General features: G+C 39.6%; 1 protein-coding gene and 1 long non-coding RNA gene across 3 annotated transcripts in view; one reads left to right on the forward strand and one right to left on the reverse strand.

Moving 5' to 3' along the window:
• The window catches only part of RDX (radixin), a 50,719-nt gene that overhangs the window by 10,975 nt on the left and 13,691 nt on the right, over positions 1–26,053 (forward strand). Inside the window, exons 1-11 of one of the 2 annotated variants that reach the window (XM_062615284.1) lie at positions 2,162–2,180; positions 5,139–5,222; positions 9,725–9,820; positions 11,984–12,258; positions 18,057–18,140; positions 18,595–18,741; positions 21,278–21,374; positions 22,050–22,213; positions 22,847–22,977; positions 23,788–23,948; positions 24,941–25,033. In XM_062615284.1, coding sequence (XP_062471268.1) covers positions 5,160–5,222; positions 9,725–9,820; positions 11,984–12,258; positions 18,057–18,140; positions 18,595–18,741; positions 21,278–21,374; positions 22,050–22,213; positions 22,847–22,977; positions 23,788–23,948; positions 24,941–25,033 — 1,311 coding nt within the window. In that variant the 5' untranslated portion in view covers positions 2,162–2,180; positions 5,139–5,159. Of the gene's footprint in view, positions 1–2,161; positions 2,181–5,138; positions 5,223–9,724; positions 9,821–11,983; positions 12,259–18,056; positions 18,141–18,594; positions 18,742–21,277; positions 21,375–22,049; positions 22,214–22,846; positions 22,978–23,787; positions 23,949–24,940; positions 25,034–26,053 lie in introns of those variants that run through there. The other variant, XM_062615283.1, reaches the window with a different exon arrangement.
• LOC134161933 (uncharacterized) lies at positions 1,308–13,741 on the reverse strand. The gene is made up of 3 exons (XR_009964146.1): positions 13,703–13,741; positions 3,952–4,021; positions 1,308–1,422 (listed from the first exon to the last, which is right to left on the reverse strand). It is a non-coding gene; the product is annotated as an uncharacterized LOC134161933 (long non-coding RNA).

Here is a 26,053-nt window from a genome sequence, read left to right on the forward strand (position 1 = left end):
GGAGGGCTGTTTTTTTTCTGGTTTCTCTATTAGTAAAATCTCTTTGCCATTATTCTGTAGCCTTCTGTTCCTAATGCTGTTTAATCCTTATCTTTTTACCTTATCTTCATTAACTTTTCTCTTACATCTCTTCCAATGTCTGCTTTGAGGTTGATATTCAGAGTGTGATATGTGTATTTGTACAGTGTGTAAAGCAGTGGGACCAACACATTGCTACCCCTGATACAAATTATTTAATATGCAAATTTGATACAGTTATCAGCTGCACTAGTGTGAAGAAACCTTTTTTTGCCATATGAAATTTCCTTATACCTGACAATTGGACTGTTTTTTTGTGGCTTTTACATGTGACTAATTCACACTGCTTGTCAAAACAAAGCAAAACCTCTTCCATGTAATTTGAAATGGCTTTCTTACTAATATTGATACCTTCTCAGTTTTGGGCTTCCTGATGAAAGGTGAAGTACCACAATGAACATCTGCACACAATGGCTGAAGTGCAATAATAGGAAGTACTAGACTATTAAGCTATATTTTTTCAAGTCTTAAAGCAGTGAAAGAATACAACAAAAGTATAATTCTCATATAAAATGTGTGCTTTTAATATGTGCACGTGGATGTTTATTGCTCTGTGTATCTTCATTGACTATATTCTTCATTGATTTTGATAAATTCCTCCACAGATAAATTACTTCAGATTTTTTTTACTTTTTTTTTTTTAATAAATACTATTTTGTGAGCTGTGGCAAATGTCCTCATAACCCTTTAGCAACATGTTATCAAAACTTCAGTTGCTCCCTTCACAAAAATAACATGTATGTAGGTATGTGTTCTTCTCTTGACCATGCTAAAGTAATTTGAACCAACTCTGGTAAAATACAGGTGAACTCAGACTGCTAGTTCTGATGCCAAGGACCTGGGCAAGTTTTAAAAGTGATCCTATGTGAACCTCACGAGGTTCAACAAGGCCAAGTGCAAGGTCCTCCACCTGTGTTGGGGCAACCCCTGGTATCAATACAGGCTTGAGAGGGATGAAGGGATTGAGAGCAGCCTTGTGGAGAAGGATTTCGTTGTACTGGTGGATGAAGACCTGGACATGAGCTGGTAGTGTGTGCTCACAGCCCAGAAACCAACTGTATCTTGGGCTGCATCAAAAGGAGCACGTCCACCAGGTCAAGGGAGGTGATACTGCCCCTCTGCTCTGGTGAGACCCTCCACTGCAGTCCTGTGTTCAGCTCTGGAGTTTTCAGCACAAGAAAAGACGTGGACCTGTTGGAGAGGGTCCATAGGAGGATGACAGAAATGCCCTGAGGGCTCAAGCACCTCTCCTGTAAGGACAGTCTGGAGAGTTGGGGTTGTTCAGTCTGGAGAAGAGAAGGCTCCTCGGAGACCTTAGGGCAGCCTTCAGTACCTAAATGGGGCCTAGAAGAAAGATGGGGGATAGACTTTTTAGCAGGGCCTGCTGTGATAGGACAAAGGGAAATAGTTTTAAATTGACTTTTCCTGTTTCCCATTTTTGGCAGTTCTTAGTGGGTTTGTTTATTTTCACCCTTTGAGATTAATCACCATGAGGTGTAGGACCCGCTTGCTGCCAGCACCACAGCAGAGGTCTTAATCCAGGCAGGGTGCTCCAGGCTGCCTCTGCGTTGCTGCTGTACCCCACGTGCTCCCTCCACACCTCTGGCTCACCACATGAACCTTGACAGAGAATTTATAAAGTCTAAGTTACTCAATTACTAAGACTGTAACAGCATTTTTAAGTGTTTCCCAGACATGACTACCATGGTATTTTAGTATTTAATATATGGCTAGAGACATCTAGTTCTGTAATTAGCAATATAAATTGTTAAATTGTGGCATCAAGGATAATGTTTCCATATAGCCAGTTTTTAACTTCAGGAAAAAGGGATGTTTTCTCAGGCATACTCCTATGAATTGCGGAATCATCTACAGAGTTTCTTGATTAGTTTACCAGAGCAGGATCCATAGAAGACATCTGTTCAGAGTTCAGTCAAAATTCTGTATGAATATACCAAATGAGACTTGTTGCAGTTCTTACCCTGAGCCCTAGCACAGCAGAAGAGGATTTGTGTTGTGATTGAGCAGTTGAAGGAATTGGCTACATCTTGCCTAGTGCTTTGTCATAGTTCCCAAAGGTTGAAGGAAGATGTGTGATCCTGGTGAGAGCAAGATTGAAAAGCAGGCATTATATGGGTCTTGTGGTATGAGCAGTAGCCTTCCAGCACTTGCTTCAGGAAACCTTCATCTGTTTCTTTAGTCACCATTGCAAGAGCTCCTTCCCATTTCCATATTCATGTAGTAAAGTTGGTTCAGAGTACTTATGTTCAGATTAGTGTCTGTCTTCCCAATTTGTGGTTCAAATAATTTCCCTCTGTCAACAATGTCACATTAGAAGTGTTGCTTCAAAGTAGCCAGATACCAAGGAGCAGGTTACATGAGTGGCAGTCCATTAATTTACTGGGCCTTTGTTCTCTGCTGTCTTCTCAATTCCCTGCCTTTTTATAATGTGGAAACTTCCCTCATGACTCTTATTAATGCAGTTGATTAGCTTTATTTTACAGACAGCATAAATGACAGCAGGGGTTTGATTTTGTTGAGAGGGTGCTGTGTGATTGAGTTTTAGATAAGTAAAACTTGTGGGCTCAGTCTCAGGCTTTGCCAAAAGTAACGTTCTTATTTTCCAATGCTAGAAATAACTGAAGCTGTGAAACAATGTTCTAAGGTAGTAAAAGATCGGTGTTTGCATGCCAAAAAATCTTCAGTCAGTCCAAATGCCTTCAAAAGGAGTAGTGTAGTAACACTACACTACCCAGTGTAGTGTTAACCTTGTGAGTCTCTTCTTAAATAACTCATATCAGAAAAGGTAACATTTTAATATTGCTATCATTGAATTTGTGACTTTCTTAGAAGAGCCACAAGTGTAGATATGAATTAGCAATTGGGCTATATGTTAATCAAATGCTCAAAGAAAAAGAAAATTGCTGAAAACTGAAGCAGTTAAAGGTGTATAAGTGAGCCAGTACTCCTGATGTGTTTGTATCTATTGCAGATGCAGCAGCCGTGTATTCAGATTTTATTTGAGGCCGTAACGTCCAGAAGTGACCAGAATCTAGACTGTGTTGAGCTTGCCTCTCTATCTGTTATTGTACTGTTTGAATATTTTAGTTCTTGTGAGGAATATAGACTTGCATGTAGTAATTCTTGTATTTATAGACTATGACATTTATTATAAGGATACTTATGTGGGAATTTTCTGCTCCAACTCTTTAGGAACTTGTCTGCTGCAATTAGTTGAACTTGCTGTTCTTTGTAGATCTCCTTCGATGCTTCTTGTTTTGGCAGTGGTGCTGTTAAATGACAGTCTTTGGTATTTAATAAAGTTACATTTTAGCCTTATCCTTTGTAACTTGCTTTAGGGCAGCTACAAGTAAGCAAGCTTCATTTGTAAAATTGAAAAGCTGCTTTAACAAATGAACCTATTATAATTAAGGGGTGACCCCTGAGTCAACCCAGTGGGCAACTGGCAGATTTTTTTAACAGACTTGTTTAAAATGGGTTGCTCTGTTAGAGAACAATTTTTTTTTTTTCTTCTCAATATGAGCAGAGTAGGAGAATCTAAAGAAGACACCTCTTGGTCCTCTTCCTGACACACTAATTTTTTATTTTTTTATTTTTTCAATCAAAGTTTACTGTCTTCTACTCCAAAGCCTTCAACTCTTGTTCTTTATCAGTGTTTGCACACAAAAACAATTTGCTAACCTCCACTATCTTCCCTGCTTGCAGGTCTATAACCTAGAGGTCCTCAGACTCCCACTACTTTTGTCATGTATCCAGTTTATGGCCAAAGTCATTTACATTGACCCTAAAGAAAGGAGTGAACAAGTGTAGTCTGTTCCAGAGGGAAACTTCTTTTTAGTTTTCTTTTTTCACCTTAGATCTCCCTTCTGTATTCTTTTCTTGCAGAGACTTTTGCAGGCTCTCACTTCTCAAAGTATTCCACCTGGTGGCAAAATTATGGAAAATAGTGGAAATAGTTTACACAGGCATAGATCAAGGAGCGTAGGAACCTGTCATACAAGTCCTAATTTATTCCTGCTCCATATTTTATAGTAGAGAGAAAAAAAATAAGGTATATCTGTGTGCCTTTAGTTTCCTGTTTCTGGGTTTTGCATTTATAGCAAAGTAGATTTGAACTTTAACACTTTGTATTCCTATTCACTAAAGATAAATAAAATGTGATACCTTGGCAGTAGGAACAATAAGCCACTTCTCACTTCTAACAGTGGGAAGACAGAACCGTGCATTTAATACTTTGTTTTGTTTAATGAGAATTCTCACTTCTCTGTGTAACAGTTGAAGAGAAATCGGAACAGACTGTTGTACTTCAAGTAAGATAGGCTTCCAGTTTCTCCTAGAATATTTAACTGCTTGTTTTAGAACAAATAAAAGCAAGGATTGTCAAGAGTCATCTAGAAAATAGTCCTCTCTTTTCCTAGGAAAAGGAAGAAGTTTATTGTATAGATGTGATTTTTCAGTCTTGTAGTAAAGTATTGAAAGGGATCAGTATTAAGGGCAGCTAGTTTCTATAGTTCCTCTTCCACTGATGAAAAACCTGTTTAGTAGTCTGTCCTGAGGTGTGAAAGCTCTGGTTCTGTATACTTGAAGATTGCTGAACCTCTTTATTTTAGAAATGGCAGGGCAGGAGGCTGCTTGTCTTTTTATATATAACGACCTTAAAATGGTATGTGTATGACTAGGAACTTTTACATGAAGCCCACTGAAAGATAGTGCCCAGTACCTGAATGTCCCAGTGTTCTCTGAGTGCTAAGTAGTCATGTCAGCTATCCCATTAAACTGATTTTGAACTTTGTTCCCTGCTCTGACCTTCAAACCTAGTGTTAAATATTATCCTGAGTATGCTTTAATGCTAAATAAAAGATGAGAATTTTTTTTTTTAATTCAAATTTTTCATTTTTATATCTGCTGTGTTCTGTGTGGATGTAAAGCCATTAAAATTGAATTTACTTACCATACGTTATTTCTTACAGGCTAATCACACTATGTAGAAGCATGGTACTGTTATAGTATGATTTTAAATATTTTTTTATTTTCTGTAGATCAATGTCAGAGTAACCACAATGGACGCAGAGCTGGAATTTGCCATCCAGCCCAGTACAACAGGCAAGCAGCTCTTTGATCAGGTAACTCATTTATGTCTCTGTGTATGTATGTGTACAAGCACATAAAACTATTGAGGGAATTAAGGCATAGTTTGAGAAAGCAGAAGTGTTTTCATGTAAAAAGTAATTTATATTGCCTTCACTATTTAATAATGAATGTAACAATAAAACTTCATTAAGGAAAGTTACCCTTTTTTTTTTTTTTCCCCGAATGGAAGCTCTAGGTACTTTTTCACTTCCCAGATATTTGAGAAGTAATGTTGTCCTATGATCCAGTTTGAAATTTACGTTAAAAAAAAAAGGTGGGGGAGAAAAGGCTAAGTGGAATAGCGAAAATTATGGCTTTAATGTTCTTATGGGTTGCAGACTCATTAGAACTACACATTCTCTTTTGGTAGTGTGTTTTTTAGGTGAATGAAAGTTCATTTGCAGTTTTTGTTTGAAATGACTGACTCTTAACACTTCTACCTCCCACCCGTTTCTGTAACTTCGGTAGCAGTGTGTCTTCAGACTTCGTGACGCTTTACAAAGACCTCCTGAAGAAAAGGGCTGTCCTGCTTTTTGTCTAACCAACACCACCATCAAATAAAAAGTACAGTATTCCATGGCACATAAGCCTCAGGCTGTTACTTGTCTTTTACCAACCTTTGCTATCTTTTGACATGCTGTGTTGGGTGGGGTGACATTCTGCTGTGTAATGTCTTGTGCCCAGGTAATCAGGTTCAGCCAAATTGGGGCATTCACAAATGGGAAACAAAGATCCAGCTCCGAATTCTTCTTCATTCTCTCTTCAGCTTTCTTCCTCAGTTCATTGTGTGGTGTTTGACATCTGACCAACTCTTACAATCAACTTCTAGAAGTTTAAATTGAAAAATTGTTAGCTCAAGTAAAATCAACCTGCAGAGTTTTGTGAGAGAAGCGTTTTCAACCTAATCTTAAATTCATAGTTCCACAGAGTAACACCAACAGCTGAACTGTGTTGCAAAACCAGCATGAAATTTTCAGACAAAAGTTATGTTGTTTGTTCATAGAAAGAGAATCAAATCACACTGTTACTGAGAGGGCTGGTCTTCAGGGTTTACTGTCATGTCCACCATTTCTGCATAGACTTGTTAATTACTGATTGCAGAAAATGACCTCCATGAATTTAGCTGTTGTCTAGTGCTCCTCTACATTTTTGTTAAACAACTTGTCCTCAGTCAGTGGTTCTTTTAAGCTTTTAACTGGTGTTTTCTGGAGTTGTTGATTTGCTTCCTATTGTGTATGTGTTTTCATCATCTTCATCTACTAACAGCATTTGATGTCTCTGGCTTTATCTTTTCCATTGCAAAAATCAGTAAAGTTCTTATTTATTGCACAAACACATTAAAAAAAAGTTGCTTGTATTTTAAAAGGTGTCTTAACACATTTATTGTTAGTCCTTTTGTCTGTCCTGACAGTGGTCAGAATAGGCAAGAGGGAATCTCTCCTTTAGTCAACCAGTTTAGCATCTAGAACTTTCCTAGAAGAGGAAGAGCCCTGTGGTGGATATGTTTCCACACACTAGTGGTAATGGTGGGGATTGTTTTGTTGTTTTCAATAAGGTGTTAATACTGAGCATCAGTACCTCTGGCTTACTATAGTTGCCATTCAGAAAGAATGGGAGGGTTGTCTCCCTTATTTCAAGCTATACCCCACTGTCCTTCCCAGGTATCTCAGAAGCCTCTCTTAAGAACTTTCGGAATCTGACTCAATTAAATTCTTGCTGGGTTGTCTTTATGTGTATGTTTTGATTTGCCAAAACATGTCTATTGCTCTGGTTGCTTCTCCAAGAAGTTTTTATTGCCTATTAATAGACAAGTTGAAGGATGTGATGGTTGTGTAAATCTTTTACAGTTGTGATGAAGGCTTTCCTGAAGCTGCTTAATGCATCTTTTGAGGCAGAATCAAACTCCTAAGTTTCTCATTCTGTACTTATTTTTCATATCACGTTACTGCTGTGCCTAAATGCTTATATTATCTTGGTACAAAGTTACAGAAATGTTTTTCTCTTTCCTTTGAGCTGAGGCACAGTGGTAGGTGATGCTCTTTTCTTATTTGTGGAGCCTGAAGTAAAGCAGGCTAATGTGTAAGCTGTTTTTTAGGGTTGGTTCACAAATGTGTGTAACTATGCATTGTAGTAGACAACTTGCCTGTGTTTAAAAAACATGCAATGTGCATCCCATATGAAGGGCCGTAGTCAGCAGGTGAGAGCAGAATATTATTTTGTGAGCATAAACACTTGTCTCCTTATGCCTTATGGGCAGAGCTGTTGAGCATGTGCAGTTCTTACTGCCGTCTTTTGCAGCTCAGACGGCTGATCAGGTACTAAGGATCAACTTGGACAGCTGCAAAGCAAAGAGTATTCTCAGTCATCTGATAAAGCCATAAATAGTTTGATCAACATCATGCAGGAGATCTGTGCCAAAAGCAGCAGCAGGTCTGAAATTTCTGTGTCAGGACACCAAGTTTAATGTTACTCAGAACCATGCTAAGAACAAGTTAATGTTGCTAGTATTTCTTATGTTCTAAAGTCAGTGGTGTAGGAATTCTAGGCAAAATAACTGTGCTTACTAAAGGAATCAGGTTGCATCCATGGAAATTGTCCATTCTGTGCTCTGGAGCTTGAAGGTGAGAGAGGAGGAAAAAAGGTGCACACATGAATGATTGTTAAGTAATAATACAGGTATGCAAGGCATCAGATGTAAGTTTGCACAGCTATCTTGTGACACTTTCTAATTTTCAAAATCCTAATTTTGCAACCTGGTAGTACTACTTTAAAATGGAGGAGGAGCTTTGTGTAAAATTCTGTTTACTTCACATACATCTGAATGCTTCCATAAAACAGCCTTCAGTAAACCAGCTTGCCAGAATGGCCCAACCTGAGAACATACATAAGTACTGCCATACTGGACCTTTTGGAGCCTGAGTTTAGTCATCTAATAAACTTGCTGGGTATCTCTCATTAGTTGCTTATTGAATCTATGTGGACTTTTACTATACTAAAAACTTGTAAGATAATTCCACAGATTCATTATACTGTGTAATAAAAGTGCTTCTTTTGCTTTGCTTTGCACCTGCTATCTAATGATTTCCTTTGATTCTCTTGATTCTTATGTTGTCAGAAATAATTAATAATCATTCTCTATTTTCCTTCTACATGCCATGCCAGCTTTATAAACCTATATCATATTTTTCCTTTCCTCCCTTTTCTGTCAGTAGACTTAGTTCTCATCTTAGCTAATGCCAAAAATGTCCATGTCACGGGTCATTCTTTTCAACATTTCTGAAACCTTCCCAGTGCTGCAGCATCCATTTTTAAGATGATATAACCAGTACATATATGTATTAAAGGTCTGAGAATACCACAGATGTGTGTAGTAATATAGCAGCTGTGTGATTTTTTCCCTTTTCAATGAGAACTTTGGTCACGTAATTAAAATTATTGCCTGTTACATACAGTATTTTGGTTTTATTAAATATCGTCTCTTACTGAGGTTCATCTTCCTTTATTGTTCATTCACAGATCCAGATCTTTAAGGAAGTTTTTTTATGGCAGATTTTGTTACATCAGTTTTCATCCATTTTTGCAGATCATGTGTGAAGTTGGGGTGGGGGATGGGGCTTCCCTTGTCATTACACAAGTCTGTTGTGAAAACTGTTTGTTTTTTATTTCTCTTTAACTAGCAAATCCATAAAAAGAATTTCCCTCTATTGAAGGACAGTTTTGTTTCTTTTGCCTTTGGTGAGAGACCTGATTAGAAATCTTAATAGGAAATCCATGTATGGTTTGTCAGCTAGATTGTTCTTACCCTTTTTATCATTAACTCTTTGAAGATCTCAGAATATTTGAAGGAAGTTATTCATTGTTTTATTACCTCATACTTGTCCACAAGTATTATTTTTTATTATAGTTTCACCAGTTGTCTTCTCTTGAAGTGGACTTACATGTCTGCAGGTCACTTAGAATCATAGAATCATAGAATAGTTAGGGTTGGAAAGGACCTTAAGTTCATCTAGTTCCAACCCCCCTGCCATGGGCAGGGACACCTCCCACTAAACCCTGCCACCCAAGGCTCTGTCCAACCCGGCCCTGAACACTGCCAGGGATGGAGCATTCACAGCCTCCCTGGGCAACCCATTCCAGTGCCTCACCACCCTTACAGTAAAGAACTTCTTCCTTATATCCAATCTAAACTTCGCCTGTTTAAGTTCCAGACATACTTTCAGAGTCCTGTTTACTACCTCATATTCCTCGGGAGCCGCTTTTGATACATGCAGTAAGCTGCACACTCCAATTGGTAGTTTCGCAACATGGTGCTTGAGCTTATTTAAAACTCTGAGATGAATGCTTCCCTATACCTGATGTTTTGCTACGATTGTTTTTTGTTGTTTTTGTAAAGCTTGATTACATTTCAGTTTGAGATGGTTTCTGTAGGTTAATTACCATTTAAAAAATACCCTGTTGTGGCATTTACTGATGATTATGGATCATTTATCTTTAGGTGGTAAAAACTGTTGGTCTTCGTGAAGTCTGGTTTTTTGGGCTACAGTATGTGGACAGCAAAGGCTACTCAACTTGGCTGAAGCTAAATAAAAAGGTAACAATTTCCTAGTATTTAGGCAAGTGTACCGTTTGAAATATACTTTTTTAAGGCTTTCTGCTTTATTATTGTAGGTGAGCTATAGCTGGCTTCAAATTTAGTTGAGAAGTTGCTTTCATTTGTTTTAAATGACAAAATGCAGTGTTAATTTTGGTTGGTTCTAAAAAAAAACCTGCAAATCTGCATCAACATTTAATTTGAGTAGGATACCATTTCCAGTACCATGGTGATGCATTCATTAGGAAAACTTATATTCGTATGATTATCCTGTTTTCATCTAGCAAAAAATGAGAATAAATATGTCACAGTTATGGGGGGGGGGGGGCATATGTGAAGTATTTGAGCTTCAAGAATTTGTGTGTATACAGCTATAGATCTTCAAACAAGGCACTAATAACAGACTCCTAACCTGCTGTTTATGTATCTCTACTAGGTAGATTGTAGGACAATTTTTGTTTTGTTTGTCCCCAGTAGCACTGCGTACTTTGTATTTCCCAGCCATTGGGAACCAGGTCATTTTACTTTAAATTCTGTTTATGAGTTTGAATGGTCAGGTTTTATTTTAATATTGGCTGTCAGGTTATTAATGGCACTGTTTAGCATACAGAGATTTTTTTTTTAATTCATCCAAATCAAGAATGCCTTATTTTATCTTCAGTATTCGGAGGTAAATTAGTGGGGTAGTTTAGGAGCAAGTGCCACTGTCTGCATTTAATAATAATCTTTCCTTTTCCTCTGTGGTAAATCCAACAAGTTAAACCTGCTAACCTCTAAAGCTGTCTCCTAGAATTTCATATATGTCTTGTTTCATAAGCAATAAGTGTAGTGCTACAAATAATGTGTTAGCCCTGATGGCTTGCCTCCAGTGATTGGAGATTACAGGATTTGGTGCATCATTTGCAAAGCTCAGTGAAGGTCTTCAGCAAGTGAAGTTGCTGGTGCTGTTCTGGAGTGGCAAGGGAGTGCTAATTCTTTTAATTTTGATAAGGCAGTTATCTTTTTTAAAAAAAGCTTGTAGCATTTGATTCTTAAATGCATCATCATAAACTGGCTCTAACTTGCAAGCTACTATTTAAATGTGTATGGTAAATACAGGAAAGAGCTGATAAATCACAGAATAGGTGTGCAAATAAGGTTTTATTACGTCAAGAGCACAACTAATCGTTTACTGGCGAGATTAAATTGAAGCGCGGTATATAAGTCAGATGGACAATAATGAAAAGTGAGAAAAACATTAAAAATTGACAGCTGAAGTGTTGAGTATAGTACTTAACGCTGCCTTATGTACATGATTAAATGGTTGCATTATATTTACAGTTTTTGAAACTTTCTGTGAGTCAACCAAAGAGATGCATCATTTCATGCATGCTGACGAAGTTCTAGAGGGACTATTGGTCTACATAAAATTAAATGTGTAATAAAGTGCTTGAGGAATTAGGATGTTTGAGATTTACTTTGAATGTACCTTTTAACAATCACTGTATTACTTGATGTTAAAATTAGTTTAATTTTGAGTGGTTTTACTTTAATCATAATCAGTGCTAAGCCCAAATGAAATGGAAATTTCTACGTAAGAATGAATTTTCATTGAAATTTGAAGTAGACACTTAAGATGACCACATCTGATTTCTTCACAAAAATCATAAGGCTTATCCATCCTAGAAAAATAATGTGATTAATGCAGTTATGTTTTTTTTGCACAAGAGCAAAGCATGTATATTTACTTCAGTAGTTCAAAGATTTTTAAAAGAATCCAACTTTATACTTCACTGAAGAAATGTGATGTAGTTCTTGCTAAAGAAACCTTGTTAGACACTAGTTTGTTACTTCCTGCAATGCATTCTTGGGTGTAGTTTTGATTTTTTTAGTATGTATTACAACTTTTTTTCCAGATCTTTATTGTGATAAGTACCAATTCACACAAGCCTACAAAAAACCTCTTAAACAGTCTTTGAGTAGTATTTCAAAATAGTCTGTTTTATCCAAGTCAGTGTACATGATTGAGTGCCATGTGAACCTTTAGTGAGTTCCACAGTGGCCTTGTCAGGAAGTACTGGCTTTCTGTGTAGAGGAGCTAGAGAGTTCATTACTGCTGAGCTAATTATATTTAATACACCATTTAGCACTCTTTTTATTTTTTTCTTTATTCCTCTCCCTCAGGTAACACAGCAAGATGTAAGGAAAGAAAATCCTTTGCAGTTTAAGTTCAGGGCCAAGTTTTTTCCAGAGGATGTATCTGAAGAATTAATTCAGGAAATAACTCAGAGACTTTTCTTCCTGCAAGTCAAAGAAGCAATCTTAAATGATGAAATATATTGCCCACCAGAAACTGCAGTTCTTCTGGCTTCCTATGCTGTCCAGTCCAAGTATGGAGATTACAGTAAGGAGATACATAAACTAGGCTACCTATCCAATGACAGACTTCTCCCTCAGCGGTGAGTGAGACTAGTTTTGCATCATCTGCTGCATTTAAACTTGATTACAGCACATTTTTTATAATTAAAATACTGGGTGATAATGTGTATTTAATGGTAGCTTTCATAAGAGTGTGTGTTTTGCTAGTAAAATTTAGAGATCCTAATTTAGACTCTAAATAATAAAGCATCACAACCATAGGTTCCTTGAGAGCTGTTTCCTGGCTCGTCCACAAACATCTGCACAGATTTAGTTGAACAAATTTCCAAAGTAGTCCAAAATGATACAACGTTTCTAGCGGCTTGATTCTGCTAAACTCATCTTCATGATTTCTGTGTTAGTGTATTTGATTTTCTTCAGTTTTTGATGGTTTTGTACACTTAAATTATAATAATTTCATGGAAATTAATTGTAAAGTGTATTGTAGAATATATTGCAGAAAAATGCTATCCGGGACAGAAAATTTAGGAACTCGGTTGTTGTCATTGCCACTGAGTGTAGACTCATCTAATTGGTTAGGAAAAGTAAGCACCGAGATGATCGTTTTGTTTCTTTACTCAATTGAAACCCTGCTCCTGGCGTATTTTGGCACCAAGAGAAGCATTGCAACACAAATGTACAAAGTTAGGCAATTTTGTTAGTGTAGATAAATCCATAGATATGTATCATGGACAGATGTGTGCTAACTAAATATGTTAACATAAGTGCATCCTCAAAGAAATGAGAAACATGGAATAATTTAAGGTTTCTTTAAAAGTCATATGTTTTGTCTTTAGTTTGAAAACTAAAAGTGGAGATTTGATTGTTAGTGTAACTAAACTTGGGAAATTCATAGCAAAAAAGCATTTCAAAAGACTGTGGTGTAGTATTGAAAGAAATGCTTCAGGTTTTTAAAAATCCTGGCTAAGAGCTTGGTTTTGGCTGTTTACTTCCTTCTTGTGACTCTGAAGTCTATACTCCTTTTACCTGGAAAAATACCCTTTGTTAGGAAGATGGGGAGATGTAGAATCAGTAAAACTGCCATTACTGAATATATGTGAGTTCACAAGTCTTGGTTTTTGCTCAGTTGTGATGACAGCCTGTGAACACTGGAGTGCTTGTGTGTCGTGGTTTAAACCCAGCCAGGTAATTCGTTCGCTCACTTCCCCCCCCTTTTCTTGCCCTCCCCCTGCTCTCGGAGGGACAGAGAGGAGAATCGAAAAGAATGCAACTCCCACGGGTTGAGATAAGAACAGTTTAGTAACTAAGGTATAACACAAATCACTACTGCTACCACCAATGATAATAATGATAAAGGAAATAACAAGGGAAGAGAATACATCATCTCACCACCAGCCGACCGATAACTCGCCCTCCAGGCCCAACCAAGCTCCGACCGATACCTCCTCCAACCCCTCAGTGTCCCAGCCCTTCCGGCTCACCCCCAGTTACATCCTGGGCATGACGTGCTGTGGTATGGAATACCTCTTTGGTCAGTTTGGGTCAGGTGTCCTGTCTCTGCTTCCTCCTGGCTTCCCCTCCTCCCTGGCAGAGCATGAGGCTCACAAAGTCCTTGGCCAAACCAAAACATCGCTTGTTATCAGCTCTGTTCCCGAGCTGAAAGTCAAAACATTGCACTGCACCAGCTACCAAGAAGGGGAAAAATGACTGCTACTGCTGAACCCAGGACATTATCCACCCCTTATTCCGTACCATTCATGTCATGCTCAGATCCCACATTTTCAATATACTCTTATCTTAGTGCATAGACCAGTCCCTATAAAGCTGCTGAGTCCATCTGGTCCATGATGTCAGGCTCCATCTCTTGTAATAGTCTTCCAGAGCAGGAGAGACTGTGTGCAGTGTTCACACTCGTGAATAACCTGGGCAATAGTGTCCATTGCTAAGTCCACCCCTCGATCATGAGTCCATCTCTGTGTTGCATCTCTGCTCTGATGGCTTGAAGTGCTATGGGCCAACCAGGCTTAAAATAATTCACTGTCCCCTTAAGCAGTTTCTGCAGCTTGTTGCTGGGGACTCCATACAGCTGCCTTCCATCTCCAATGCTTCCAAAGCACTGGAGGGGCCCAGTGGACTAGATACTTGCCCATACTGTCACACACACCCTGCCACTCATCACTGTCCAGCCTTGGAGAAAACCTTTTGGTCCCCCTATATCCTCGTCTAAACCCAGACAAGACCCAAACCTGACTCTGCTTAACTTTTGAGATCAGACAAAATGGTTGTGGGTAGAACACAGTCTGTGTGTGTGCCAACATGCTGATCCCCATCACAATCAGCAGGCAGGTCCCAAGGATACCCAAAGGCCATTCAAAACCTTCAGAACTCTCACACGATGCTGCTGTACTTGTCACTGGGGCTGGTGTAGCTGCTGTGCTTGCCGGCTCTCCCACCGCCAGCTTCTCTTTTCCTGAGTCCAGCTCTTCCTCCTCTGCCTTGCTGGGAAATGCTGCGTGGTCTCCTGCATCCTCCTGGGGCTCGGCGGGCGGCTTCCGGGAAATGCTCTCGGCCGTCGCGGGGCTGGGCTCCTCCGCGGGGCTCGGCTCCTCCGCGGGGCTCGGCTCGGCCGCGGGGCTCGGCTCGGCCGCGGGGCTCGGCTCCTCCGCCGCCTTCTCCCGCTGCTCGGCAGCCGCTTCCTTCCTCTCCTCGACCGCCCCGAACTCCTCCACCGGCAGCCGTCCCCTCGCGGCCTCCGGCCCCGCTCCCGCCGCCGCTTGGTCCCCGGGCCGCTTCAGCAGCCGCCGGCTCCCGGGGCCGCTCCCCCTCGGCTCCCCGCAGCCTCACGAAGATGGAGAGTAGGGTGAGGGCCAGAACGGTGAAGAGCAGCCGGACGGCCAGGTACAAGTCCACGGCCACGTCCGTCCCGCCCTGCTGCTGGAGCCCGCCCGTATTACAAGCCATTGCCATAAAGCACAGTGAGACAAGAACCTTAGCCCAAGCCCCATACTTGATAAACACTATCACAGCAAATACCGGCTCTACGTAAGTTACAACATTCTGAAGCTGTGAGATCAAGCAAAACAACTCTGAGACCCAATAAATCAGCATTGTGACGAGTGACTATTAATCCGGTCAGATCTGTCGTGATCTCAACCCTTCGTGCCCCACGTTGGGCGCCAAAAAGAACTGTCGTGGTTTAAACCCAGTCAGGTAATTCGTTCGCTCACTTCCCCCCCCTTTTCTTGCCCTCCCCCTGCTCTCGGAGGGACAGAGAGGAGAATCGAAAAGAATGCAACTCCCACGGGTTGAGATAAGAACAGTTTAGTAACTAAGGTATAACACAAATCACTACTGCTACCACCAATGATAATAATGATAAAGGAAATAACAAGGGAAGAGAATACATCATCTCACCACCAGCCGACCGATAACTCGCCCCCCAGGCCCAACCAAGCTCCGACCGATACCTCCTCCAACCCCTCAGTGTCCCAGCCCTTCCGGCTCACCCCCAGTTACATCCTGGGCATGACGTGCTGTGGTATGGAATACCTCTTTGGTCAGTTTGGGTCAGGTGTCCTGTCTCTGCTTCCTCCTGGCTTCCCCTCCTCCCTGGCAGAGCATGAGGCTCACAAAGTCCTTGGCCAAACCAAAACATCGCTTGTTATCAGCTCTGTTCCCGAGCTGAAAGTCAAAACATTGCACTGCACCAGCTACCAAGAAGGGGAAAAATGACTGCTACTGCTGAACCCAGGACATTGTGCATGATACAAATTCAAATACTTGGGGTATTTTTTTCAGTAGATAAATGTTCAGATGACTTTCCAGCATATGCTTTCAACTAGTCATATGCCAGTATGCTGTGGGTGAGCACACAGTTTTCTGACAAATTTGCTGATGACAGGAGGCAAAACAGGAATAATTGTGTTAAAATGAATACAAAAACTAAGTACTTCATAATAACACTTCAGAACGATATACAATATAATGTCAGAAATGCCTACTTGTTTCCCAAAGTAGGCTTTAGCTTTGCAAAATTTTACTGATAAAGGTGACAAAAGATTTGGAGTTCATGTTAATTTACCGAGTCTTAGTGTTCACCTGTCAAAAGTACTGAATATTTCTTGGCTTAAAAGGGTGAACTAGGTAGTAGCCACAAGGCATCTAGTCTTTGAGTTATTCTGTTGCAGTAGTCTTTGTATACATTTCATCAGTATGTTGCAGAATGACTCTAAGAACAGGACCATAGAGTTCTGGAGGGCTGTGCAAGCAAGGCAGGGGGTGGCCCCCACAGGTGGCCGGAGACCGGACCTGGGAGGAGAATGTGGAAGAAGCTGTGGAGGCTAACCAATACTGTTATGCCAAGAAGGAGTGGCTGAATACCACTCCTATATATGTGTGAACTGCGTCACAAATAAGGTAGAAGTTGCTTATCACCCATATTGGGTTGGCCTGTCTGCTTCTCCTCGCCGCTTACATCAGTAGTATTTTAAGAGAGAAGGAAGGGGACCAAGTGATGAGATGGCTATCACCAAAGAGATTGTCAGCTTTGAGTATATCATAGAAACACAGAATCATTTGAGGTTGGAAGGGGAGCTCTAAAGATCATTTAGTCCAGTCACCCTGTTCACAGGGGAGTCACCTGATGCCCCAAGATATTCAGTGTTTAGAAGCCATTTGACAGTGCCCTTAATAAAATACTTTTAACATTTGGTCAGCCCTGAAGTGGTCAGGCAGTTGGACTAGATAACCTTTGTAGGTCCCTTCCACCTGAAATATTCTACTCTAATTACAACAGGTTTCTCAGGCCTTTTCCAGTTGGGTTTTGAGTATTTACTTGGATAGACACTCTGCAACCTCTGGGCAACCTGTTCTAGCATTTGACCATCCCTGCAGCAAAGAAATAAAGAATTTTGTTCAAGTGTATTTCACTTGTGCCTGTTGCCTCATGTCTTTCAACTCAAATTCAATTCAAAAAGAGGAAAATGCAAAGAATTTCTGTAGAAGTAGAAAATTTAACTCATTTTGGAAAACCCAAGTCACCATGAGGTCACAGGTTGCCTGGCAAGCTTGTGTAGTCTCCCTCCTTGGAGACAGTCAAAAGCTGTCTCTAGACATGGTCCTGGGCAACTAGCTGTAGGTGACCCTGCTTGAGCAGAGGAGTGGACAAGATAACCTTCAGAGGTCACTTCCAAACTCATCCATTCTGTGAAAGGAGCTTGGGAGCAGGGCTTTATTTTTCAAACTGTCATATGGCTACCAGTGAAAAATGCACTTCACTAGACCAAAAGAAACACTGCATTCATATCTTCTACATTACTCAGTCTGTTCCTTATTGTACTTTGCTTAAAAATATAAGGAAAAGTAGTAAGTTCTTGATTTCCTAAGTAAACAGAAGGGAAACAACTGTTCTGACTTCCTTAGTAAGGTTATCTTGTCTCTATTTTTACATTCCCCAACAAACTAGTCTGCTAACTTGTCTTAATTACTACTTCCTCTTTTCAGACGACAGCAGAATGAAAGCTTCTGTGTATCTGCATACCTAGGGATTAATTTGCTGCACTGTCATATGGGGATTTTATAGGTCTACATCTTATGACTTTACTGAAAGTTAAGATATGCCATGGTGTAATTTGTACATTACAAAGAGTACAGAATGTTATGAAAAAAGAAGTGATTTCATACTATGTTAGGAGTTTATTTGTTGAAATGCAAAGTTTCCGTGTCTGTTTGGGTTAGAGTTGAGCAGAGTACAGGAAGTCATGTTTACATTTATTTGATTAAAGCATATGTTACACTGGGTAACCAGACTTCTTTGTACAGCTTTAAGAGGTCAAATTGGTTATCAGTGTCATTTAATAGCAACATCTTCTATTCACAGCGTGTTAGAACAGCACAAACTGACAAAAGAACAGTGGGAAGAAAGAATACAGAACTGGCATGAAGAGCACAGGGGAATGTTAAGGTAATTATGTAAAAAGTGGTCCAAGACTTCGAAGGGTTTTTTTGTTATTATTAGGATGTATTCTGGGAGGTGGTATATTTGTTTGGAAATGGCTTTCTTTTATTCTGACCAGGGTAGGCAGTTACCAGAAGCTTCCATGAAAGCTTCACAAAGGTTTGAGTTTCCAGTTAGGTTACTGGTTCACCCACAGGATTTCTGGTAAGATTGTCACCTGGCTTTGCCACAGTTGCCTGCCTCTAAAATATATTTAGTGTTTCCTTAGCTCAGGGGTGAAAAGGCAGAGTGTGATGATCAGGTATTGGGTTCCTGAACTCTACAAATAACTGTGCCAACATACATATGAATTTCAAAGAGATTTAATTCATAACTAAATTTTACACGAATTAGTTATTCTGCAGTTCCCGTATTCTTACACTGTACTTCTGATTTGTCTTTTTTCCCCGTCTTTCATCAGGGAAGATTCTATGATGGAATACCTTAAGATAGCACAAGACTTGGAAATGTATGGAGTCAACTATTTTGAAATAAAGAATAAAAAAGGAACTGAACTGTGGCTAGGAGTTGATGCTTTGGGTCTGAATATTTATGAGCATGATGATAAGTAAGTGGCTGTACTCATTTTGCACTTCTTTCCTCTCTGAGATTATACAAAAAACACTATTGTGTATTCAGTAACATCTAGCAAACAGGTTCTGAAAGACCTTCTAATTTATGTGAAAGATAGAAAAAGATAGATGTTAAGTGCCATAATACTTGAATTTTAAAGATTAACTAGGGATGCAAGTGAAGGGAGAGTGAAGAGAAGTGAATCATAGAATCATAGAATAGTTAGGGTTGGAAAGGACCTTAAGTTCATCTAGTTCCAACCCCCCTGCCATGGGCAGGGACACCTCACAGTAAACCGTGTCACCCAAGGTTCTGTCCAACCTGGCCTTGAACACTGCCAGGGATGGAGCATTCACAGCTTCCCTGGGCAACCCATTCCAGTGCCTCACCGCCCTCACAGTAAACAACTTCTTCCTTATATTCAATCTAAACTTCCCCTGTTTTAAGTTTGAACCTGTTACCCCTTGTCCTATCACTACAGTCCCTAATGAAGAGTCCCTCCCCAGCATCCTTATAAGCCCCCTTCAGATACTGGAAGGCTGCTGTGAGGTCTCCCTGCAGCCTTCTCTTCTCCAGGCTGAACAGCCCAACTTTCGCAGCCTGTCTTCATATGAGAGGTGCTCCAGTCCCCTGATCATGTGAAGTTGGTGAGAAACTGAACATGATCAGGCAGTGTGCACTTGCAGTTCAGAAAGCCAACCGTATCCTGGGCTGCATCAAAAGGAGCGTGACCAGCAGGTCAAAGGAGGTGATCCTGCCCCTCTACTCTGCTCTTGTGAGACCTCACTTGGAGTATTGTGTGCAGTTCTGGTGTCCTCAACATAAAAAGGACATGGAACTGTTGGAACAAGTCCAGAGAAGGGCCACGAGGATGATCAGGGGACTGGAGCACCTCCCATATGAAGACAGGCTGAGGAAGTTGGGGCTGTTCAGCCTGGAGAAGAGAAGGCTGTGTGGAGACCTCATAGCAGCCTTCCAGTGTCTGAAGGGGGCTTATAGGGATGCTGTGAAGGGACTTTTCATTAGGGACTGTAAAGATAGGACAAGGGGTAACAGGTTCAAACTTAAACAAGGGAAGTTTAGATTGGATGTAAGGACAAAGTGCTTTATTGTTAGGGTGGTGAGGCACTGGAATGGGTTGCCCAGGAAAGTTGTGAATGCTCCATCCCTGGCGGCGTTCAAAGCCAGGTTGGACAAGGCCTTGGGTGTCATGGTTTAGTGTGAGGTGTCCCTGCCCATGGCAGGGGGGTTGGAACTAGATGATCTTAAGGTCCTTTCCAACCCTGACTATTCTATGATTCTATGAAAGGAAGAGCAGTTCTGTGGGAACAAATGTACATTGCTTAATATGGATGTATGATAGTTAGACCATCTATATATGGTTTCTTTCTGTTTCACTCTTTCATGACTTCCTCTTCAGTCGGGATGAAAAGGACACTCAGAAGCTGAGCAAAATATCTGATGAAAAACATTTTCTAAGAGCAGTGACCAGGGTTTGTTATAGCTGTTGGAGCATGAAAAGCTTTGGTATCTAAAAGTGAAATGTTTTAGATATCAAAGAAAATAAATGAATCTTCTGTCCTGATAAAGAGATCAAATATTCTGTCCTACTTGAAGAGGGATAAAGCTAAAATGTACAAAATTTGAAGAAAATGAACAGAACAACAGACTTAATCTTTTGTTTCTTTCCAAACACTTGTAATATCTGATGTCAGCAGCCCTTTCATGGTGATTTGAAGTTAATGTGTCAAACACCAGGTAACAGCTGTCAACTGAACTGAAACTTCATGCTCTCCATACTCTGTAACAAAATTCTGTAAGCCATAATTGCCATTAGATGGCAATGTAACTCCTGAAAGAATGAAATTCTCAGGAAACATTCTGATCATATTGAACGATCAACCAATTTTTGGTATTCCAGTAGTTAACAATCAAATACTGAAACATTTTCTAATGCTTGTAATTAAGATAGTACGAATCGGGGAAACTTTCTGTGCTCATGGAGAAAAATATTTATGGTTATGCAGTTGTATATACTGTAATGGTTCCTGAACTGAATTTATTTTACTTAAGATGCAAGGGGAATAAATTTATCCTGAACTCAGAAATGTTTGAACATGTATCTTGCAACTGAGTTAAGCTGAAGTACGGTAGTGCTGAAGGTTAATTTAATTTCAGTCTTTGAAATGTCAGACTTCTCTTAAATTTAAATATTCTTTTCACAGAAAATTGTCAATAGCTTGTATCAGTACAGGATTGTGATGTTTAGCATCTATTTAATGGTAGTAGAATAAGTCACAAAATGAAGTTCCTTCTGTTACAGTGCAGTGTAATTTGTTCATTATGTAATTTATTCATTTGATGAAATAATGTGTAAAAAAAAAAAAGTCTACCAAAATATTCTTGAACTGTTATGTTTTGTAAATGTCACTGAGTGTGATAGTGGAAATAGAAATAGTTAAGACTTAGTGGACATAAATAAAATGCACATATTTGGTGCTTCTAATGAGAATATTTTTTTTTCTTTGAAGGCTAACACCCAAGATCGGTTTTCCTTGGAGTGAAATAAGAAACATCTCTTTTAACGACAAAAAATTTGTCATAAAGCCAATTGACAAAAAGGCCCCCGTAAGTAGTGTGTAGAATAGTATAACTTTGTATATGAAGAGCTGTAAGGCTGCAGGGACTTGCTCTAGTGCTACAGCAGGAATAAATACTTTGGCATTTATTATTCTTAGAGTAATCAGTAATCAAAAGGAAATTTTGTTTTTTGAAATGTGGTTGGTTTGTTTTTTCATTCTGGTTGATACCCTTAAGACTTTTTTCTTTCTTCTTTTTCAGTTTAAGTCAACTAATAAACTAATACTTTGTGATGTGTTGAAAAGCCATAGTCTAAGATGCTAAATTCCACACCCCACCCCCCCAACCCTCCCACCCCTGTGTTTCTTTCCTAGTCTTCTATTACAGCACCACATTTCATGAGACTTCCTAGGTCACAGCTCTTCAGAAACAAAGTAGGGAATAGTCTCAAGTGGTTTAGAAGTTTTATGTAAAAAAAAAAATAAAATAATGGTGTAAACTATGTAACCTCTACATGGAAGAATCAGGTGTAATTTTTAATTTGCCTTGCAAGTTCCTGACAGTAGCTAGATTTATAGATTGTGGTGCTGGATTACTCAGAGGTTGAATGTCAAAATACTTGTTAGTTTAAATTTAACAAATGCAAGCATGCAGTAATGCCTTCAGCCTTGTCACAACTGTATTTTCACAATAATGGATATGTTGCAATTATTTTTTTGCTAGGATTTTGTATTTTATGCACCTCGTCTCAGAATTAACAAGCGAATTTTGGCACTGTGTATGGGAAATCATGAATTGTACATGAGGAGGAGGAAACCTGATACAATTGAAGTGCAACAGATGAAGGCCCAAGCTAGAGAGGAGAAACATCAGAAACAATTGGAAAGGTAATTAACAAACTTACACAAAACAAAAAAATTCTTCTACCCTTTTAAGAAGTCATAGAATAACAGGCATCTTAGTATTCTAGAAAAGAGAGCTCCTTTTTTCTGTAATGTATAAGCAGATTTGTGGACTGTCATGGCTCACCTGTCTAAATTGAAAACCGTATCTTTTTTAAGCTTTCAGCATTGTAATAGTAGCTGTAAAGTTGTTTCTCATTATGTTTTTGTGAAACAGGCTTAACTCTCTGTTGCTTAATTCTTAGGGTCCTTTATACTCTACAGGTGGACGTTTAAAGCAAGTTCAGTGAAGAATGTCATGGCTTACCTTTTGTATATTTAAAAATACCGTTGCCATTTATAGCTCAGATGAAAGATCATGTCTAAAATACAGGTATAATTGTGGATTTAACTGGTTGAACCATAACCAAGCAGTTCTGTTCATAAACTGTTTTTCTGGGCAATGTTTTGAAACAGCAACTTGGTGGTTCTTGTATTGTAAACTGAATTTTAAATATTTAAAATTACATGCTCCTCTGGTAGCCAAGTAAACTGAAAAATGGGCTACTAGCATCCTTAGAGTAGAATTTAATCTGTTTGAGGTTAAAAAAATTCCCCCAACTTTTATTAATTTTTCAGGGCACAATTAGAAAATGAGAAGAAGAAAAGGGAGATAGCAGAAAAGGAAAAGGAAAGAATAGAGCGTGAAAAGGAAGAATTGATGGAACGCTTAAGACAAATTGAGGAACAAACAATGAAAGCTCAGAAAGGTGAGCTCTTACTGGTCCTGGATTTCTTATATCTGTTGACAATGTTTAGTTCAGTTGGATAGTTTAGTTCCACAATTCTCTTGGTATGTATAGGGTTTTCATTTAACTTGAGATATTCTTCTGCAGCGTTAAGGTTTGGTGTGTTGCAGGTATGTGTATATTTGTAATATAAACCCCATTCCTAATACAGCAAAAGTTTCAATTTTCTTTAGTAAAAAGGAAGCTAATGTGTACAGTTCAACTCAGAATTATGAAATGCTTACCATGCTGAAAACCTGGAGTTGGAGGGAGCAGGGAAATGGGAGAGAACAATTTTTAGTACTTCCTAAGTACTTGAGTTTAGGTACTTGAGTGTTGATTTTAGCCTTTCATTTGGAAGTTCTGTGCTCCTTCCTTTTCCTATTCTCTTGTAAGATTTGAGAATGTTTAATTTGAATCTTGTCATATATTAGTAAATAAATGTACTCTTACCAATTGCAGAAGTTTGAATGCGTATGTACACATATATATACATGCATTTGGCTGTTAAATTTTATTAGTAAGGTGATAATTTTCTTAAATACTGGGCTGTCAGAACTGTCAGGTGAGATGAGTATATCCAGATTGTGTCTTAGAGGGGAAAAAATGAGATACGGTGCAGACCTTCAGGTAACATGCTCAACAACAACTCTTCTTAGCTTGAGACAGCCTTGTAAAGCTTTGACAGCTTTTTAGGTTACTTGATTTTGAGCATGTTACAGCTGTTACCTGTGTTATGTGTGAGGAAGGGCTGCGAAGTGATACCCTGTCTGCAAACTTTCCTTTTGGCAGAGCTAGAGGAACAGACTAGGAGAGCTCTAGAACTGGATCAAGAACGAAAGCGTGCAAAAGAGGAGGCAGAGCGCCTGGAAAAAGAACGTCGAGTAGCTGAAGAAGCTAAAGCTGCACTAGCCAAGCAGGCAGCTGATCAAATGAAGAACCAGGAGCAGCTAGTAAGAAGCTTTAACCCTATTTTGAAACAAATTGAAAAAGGTGCTTGAAAATTTAGCCCTTATTCTTGGTTATATCCATTTTGTCAAATTGACAAGTATGTTGAAACACAGATAAAAGTATGTGAAATAACATTACAGATTGTTATGGGAAGGTTTTTAGAAAACTATATTAGTTTTACCAGTAGTTGCAAGAAAAAAATTCAAAAACTCTGGAGCTATAGAAAATCAAATGATGAAGTAGACATTTCACACTGACAATTCTCACTACATTCTCTTTCAAATTGTGTCAGGCTTGCCCAGCTGAGAGCAACAGTAGCTTCCATCTACAGTCCCTTAGGAAACTTGTTCTCTGACGCAGGTCTGTCTCGAAGCTTCATGGTGGTTGTGGGGAATTGGTGACACTGTGGTTTGGGTTTGTTTTTTTTTTTTTTCCTTGTTTCTTACTCCACCCCCACTCCCCTTCTGTTTCCAGCATTTACAGTATCTTCTGATACTCTGTGCCAGACTACTTCAAATTCAAGATTTGCATGTAATACCTGAGAAAGGCATGAAAATAGTAAAAGAAATGATTTCTCAACTATAAAACTGCTTTTGATCTTCTGTAAATTTAGAACACAATTCTGAAGGCGAGATTTAGCTTAATAGTACTGAGGTTATGATCCAGAATCATAATCTTATTGATGGAATCATTAAAGTTGTATTAAACTGAAACAGCCCCAAATGCTGATTTGTAACTACAACATGCTCTTTTCCCAGTAAGCTTTGGAAATGCAGAAGATAAGTGATTTTTTTTTCTGACTTACTTCCATCAGGTGAGAATACAGATTCGTTTCCTATGTCATGTATGCTTAAATTTCTATTTTTAGCAGAGAAGCGATGGATGGGAACTAACTCTTTTCAAGTTGGATCAGAACAAGGGTTCTGTTTTCTTCCACTGCAGAACCATAATGATACCAAGTTAAAACTTCTACTTCATGTTTTGTTTTTTTCAGGCAGCAGAACTTGCTGAATTCACTGCCAAGATTGCACTTCTAGAGGAGGCCAAGAAAAAGAAAGAAGAGGAAGCCTCAGAATGGCAGCACAAAGTAATGAGCTCCTGCTGTGTGAAGTCAGAACATCAAAGAAACTAAAGGAGATGAGTGCTGAAATCCCACTGGAAGTCCATGGGATTGAATCTCTCTTTCTGTTAGGCTTTAGAAAAGCCTTTCTTACAGGTTTTTGTTCTCCAGTAAACTGAAGCCAGCCTATACTTCCTTTCACTTATTTCTTAATTCAGGGGGGAATTCTCATCCTAGAGACATGGCCAAAGGTTTGAAATGGCTTCCTTACATATGGTGATGAAACCTTCATGTTGGATCAGAAAACATCAGGAGGGAGGTGTTTAACATTGTGTCTGGTGGTGAAAAAACAAAGGCACATCAAATGCAGCTGAGCAGTAGAATCACAGAATCATAGAATACGAGGTTGGAAGGGACTTACCTGTGCTGGTGATGCCCTTGTTATAACCCAGCATCCCTTTGGCTTTCTTTGCTATAGCAGCACACTGTTCACTCATATTGAGCTTGCTGCCCACCAGGACCCCCGAGTCCCTCTCTACAGAGCTTCTCCCAGGTGGGCAGATCCCAGCATGTGCTGCCTTCTTGGATTGTATTTTCCCATGAAGAAGACCTTATGCTTGTTCTTGTTGAACTTCCTATGGTTCTTGTTAGCCTACTCTTCCAGCCTATCCAGGTCTTCCTGAGGGTAGCTCTCCTGTCCAAACTGTCGAATTCCCCATTCAGTTAGGTATCGTTGGCAAACCTGGTGAGGGTACTCTGGATCCCATCTTCCAGCCTATTTATGAAGGTATTAAAGTGTTGGGCCCAGTATTGATCCCTGGGGGACCCCACTGGTGATGGGTTGCCAGTTTGAAAAATTGCTGTTCACCACCACTCTCTCGGTGCAGCCGATCATCCAGTTCTGCACCCACTGCACAGACACTTGCCCAGACTGTAGCGTGCTGCTTTCTCTAGGAGCAGGCTGTGGGAAACTGCAACAAAAGCCTTGGATAAATTCAGGTCGACAGTGTCCAGTGCTTGCTCCACATCAACTGAGGAAGTTACTTT

The sequence above is a fragment of the Pezoporus occidentalis genome, unplaced genomic scaffold (genome assembly GCF_034315485.1).
Source record: "Pezoporus occidentalis ecotype Australia unplaced genomic scaffold, CSIRO_AGI_Poc_V1 ctg18, whole genome shotgun sequence".
In the NCBI taxonomy this organism is placed as follows: Eukaryota; Metazoa; Chordata; class Aves; order Psittaciformes; family Psittacidae; genus Pezoporus; species Pezoporus occidentalis.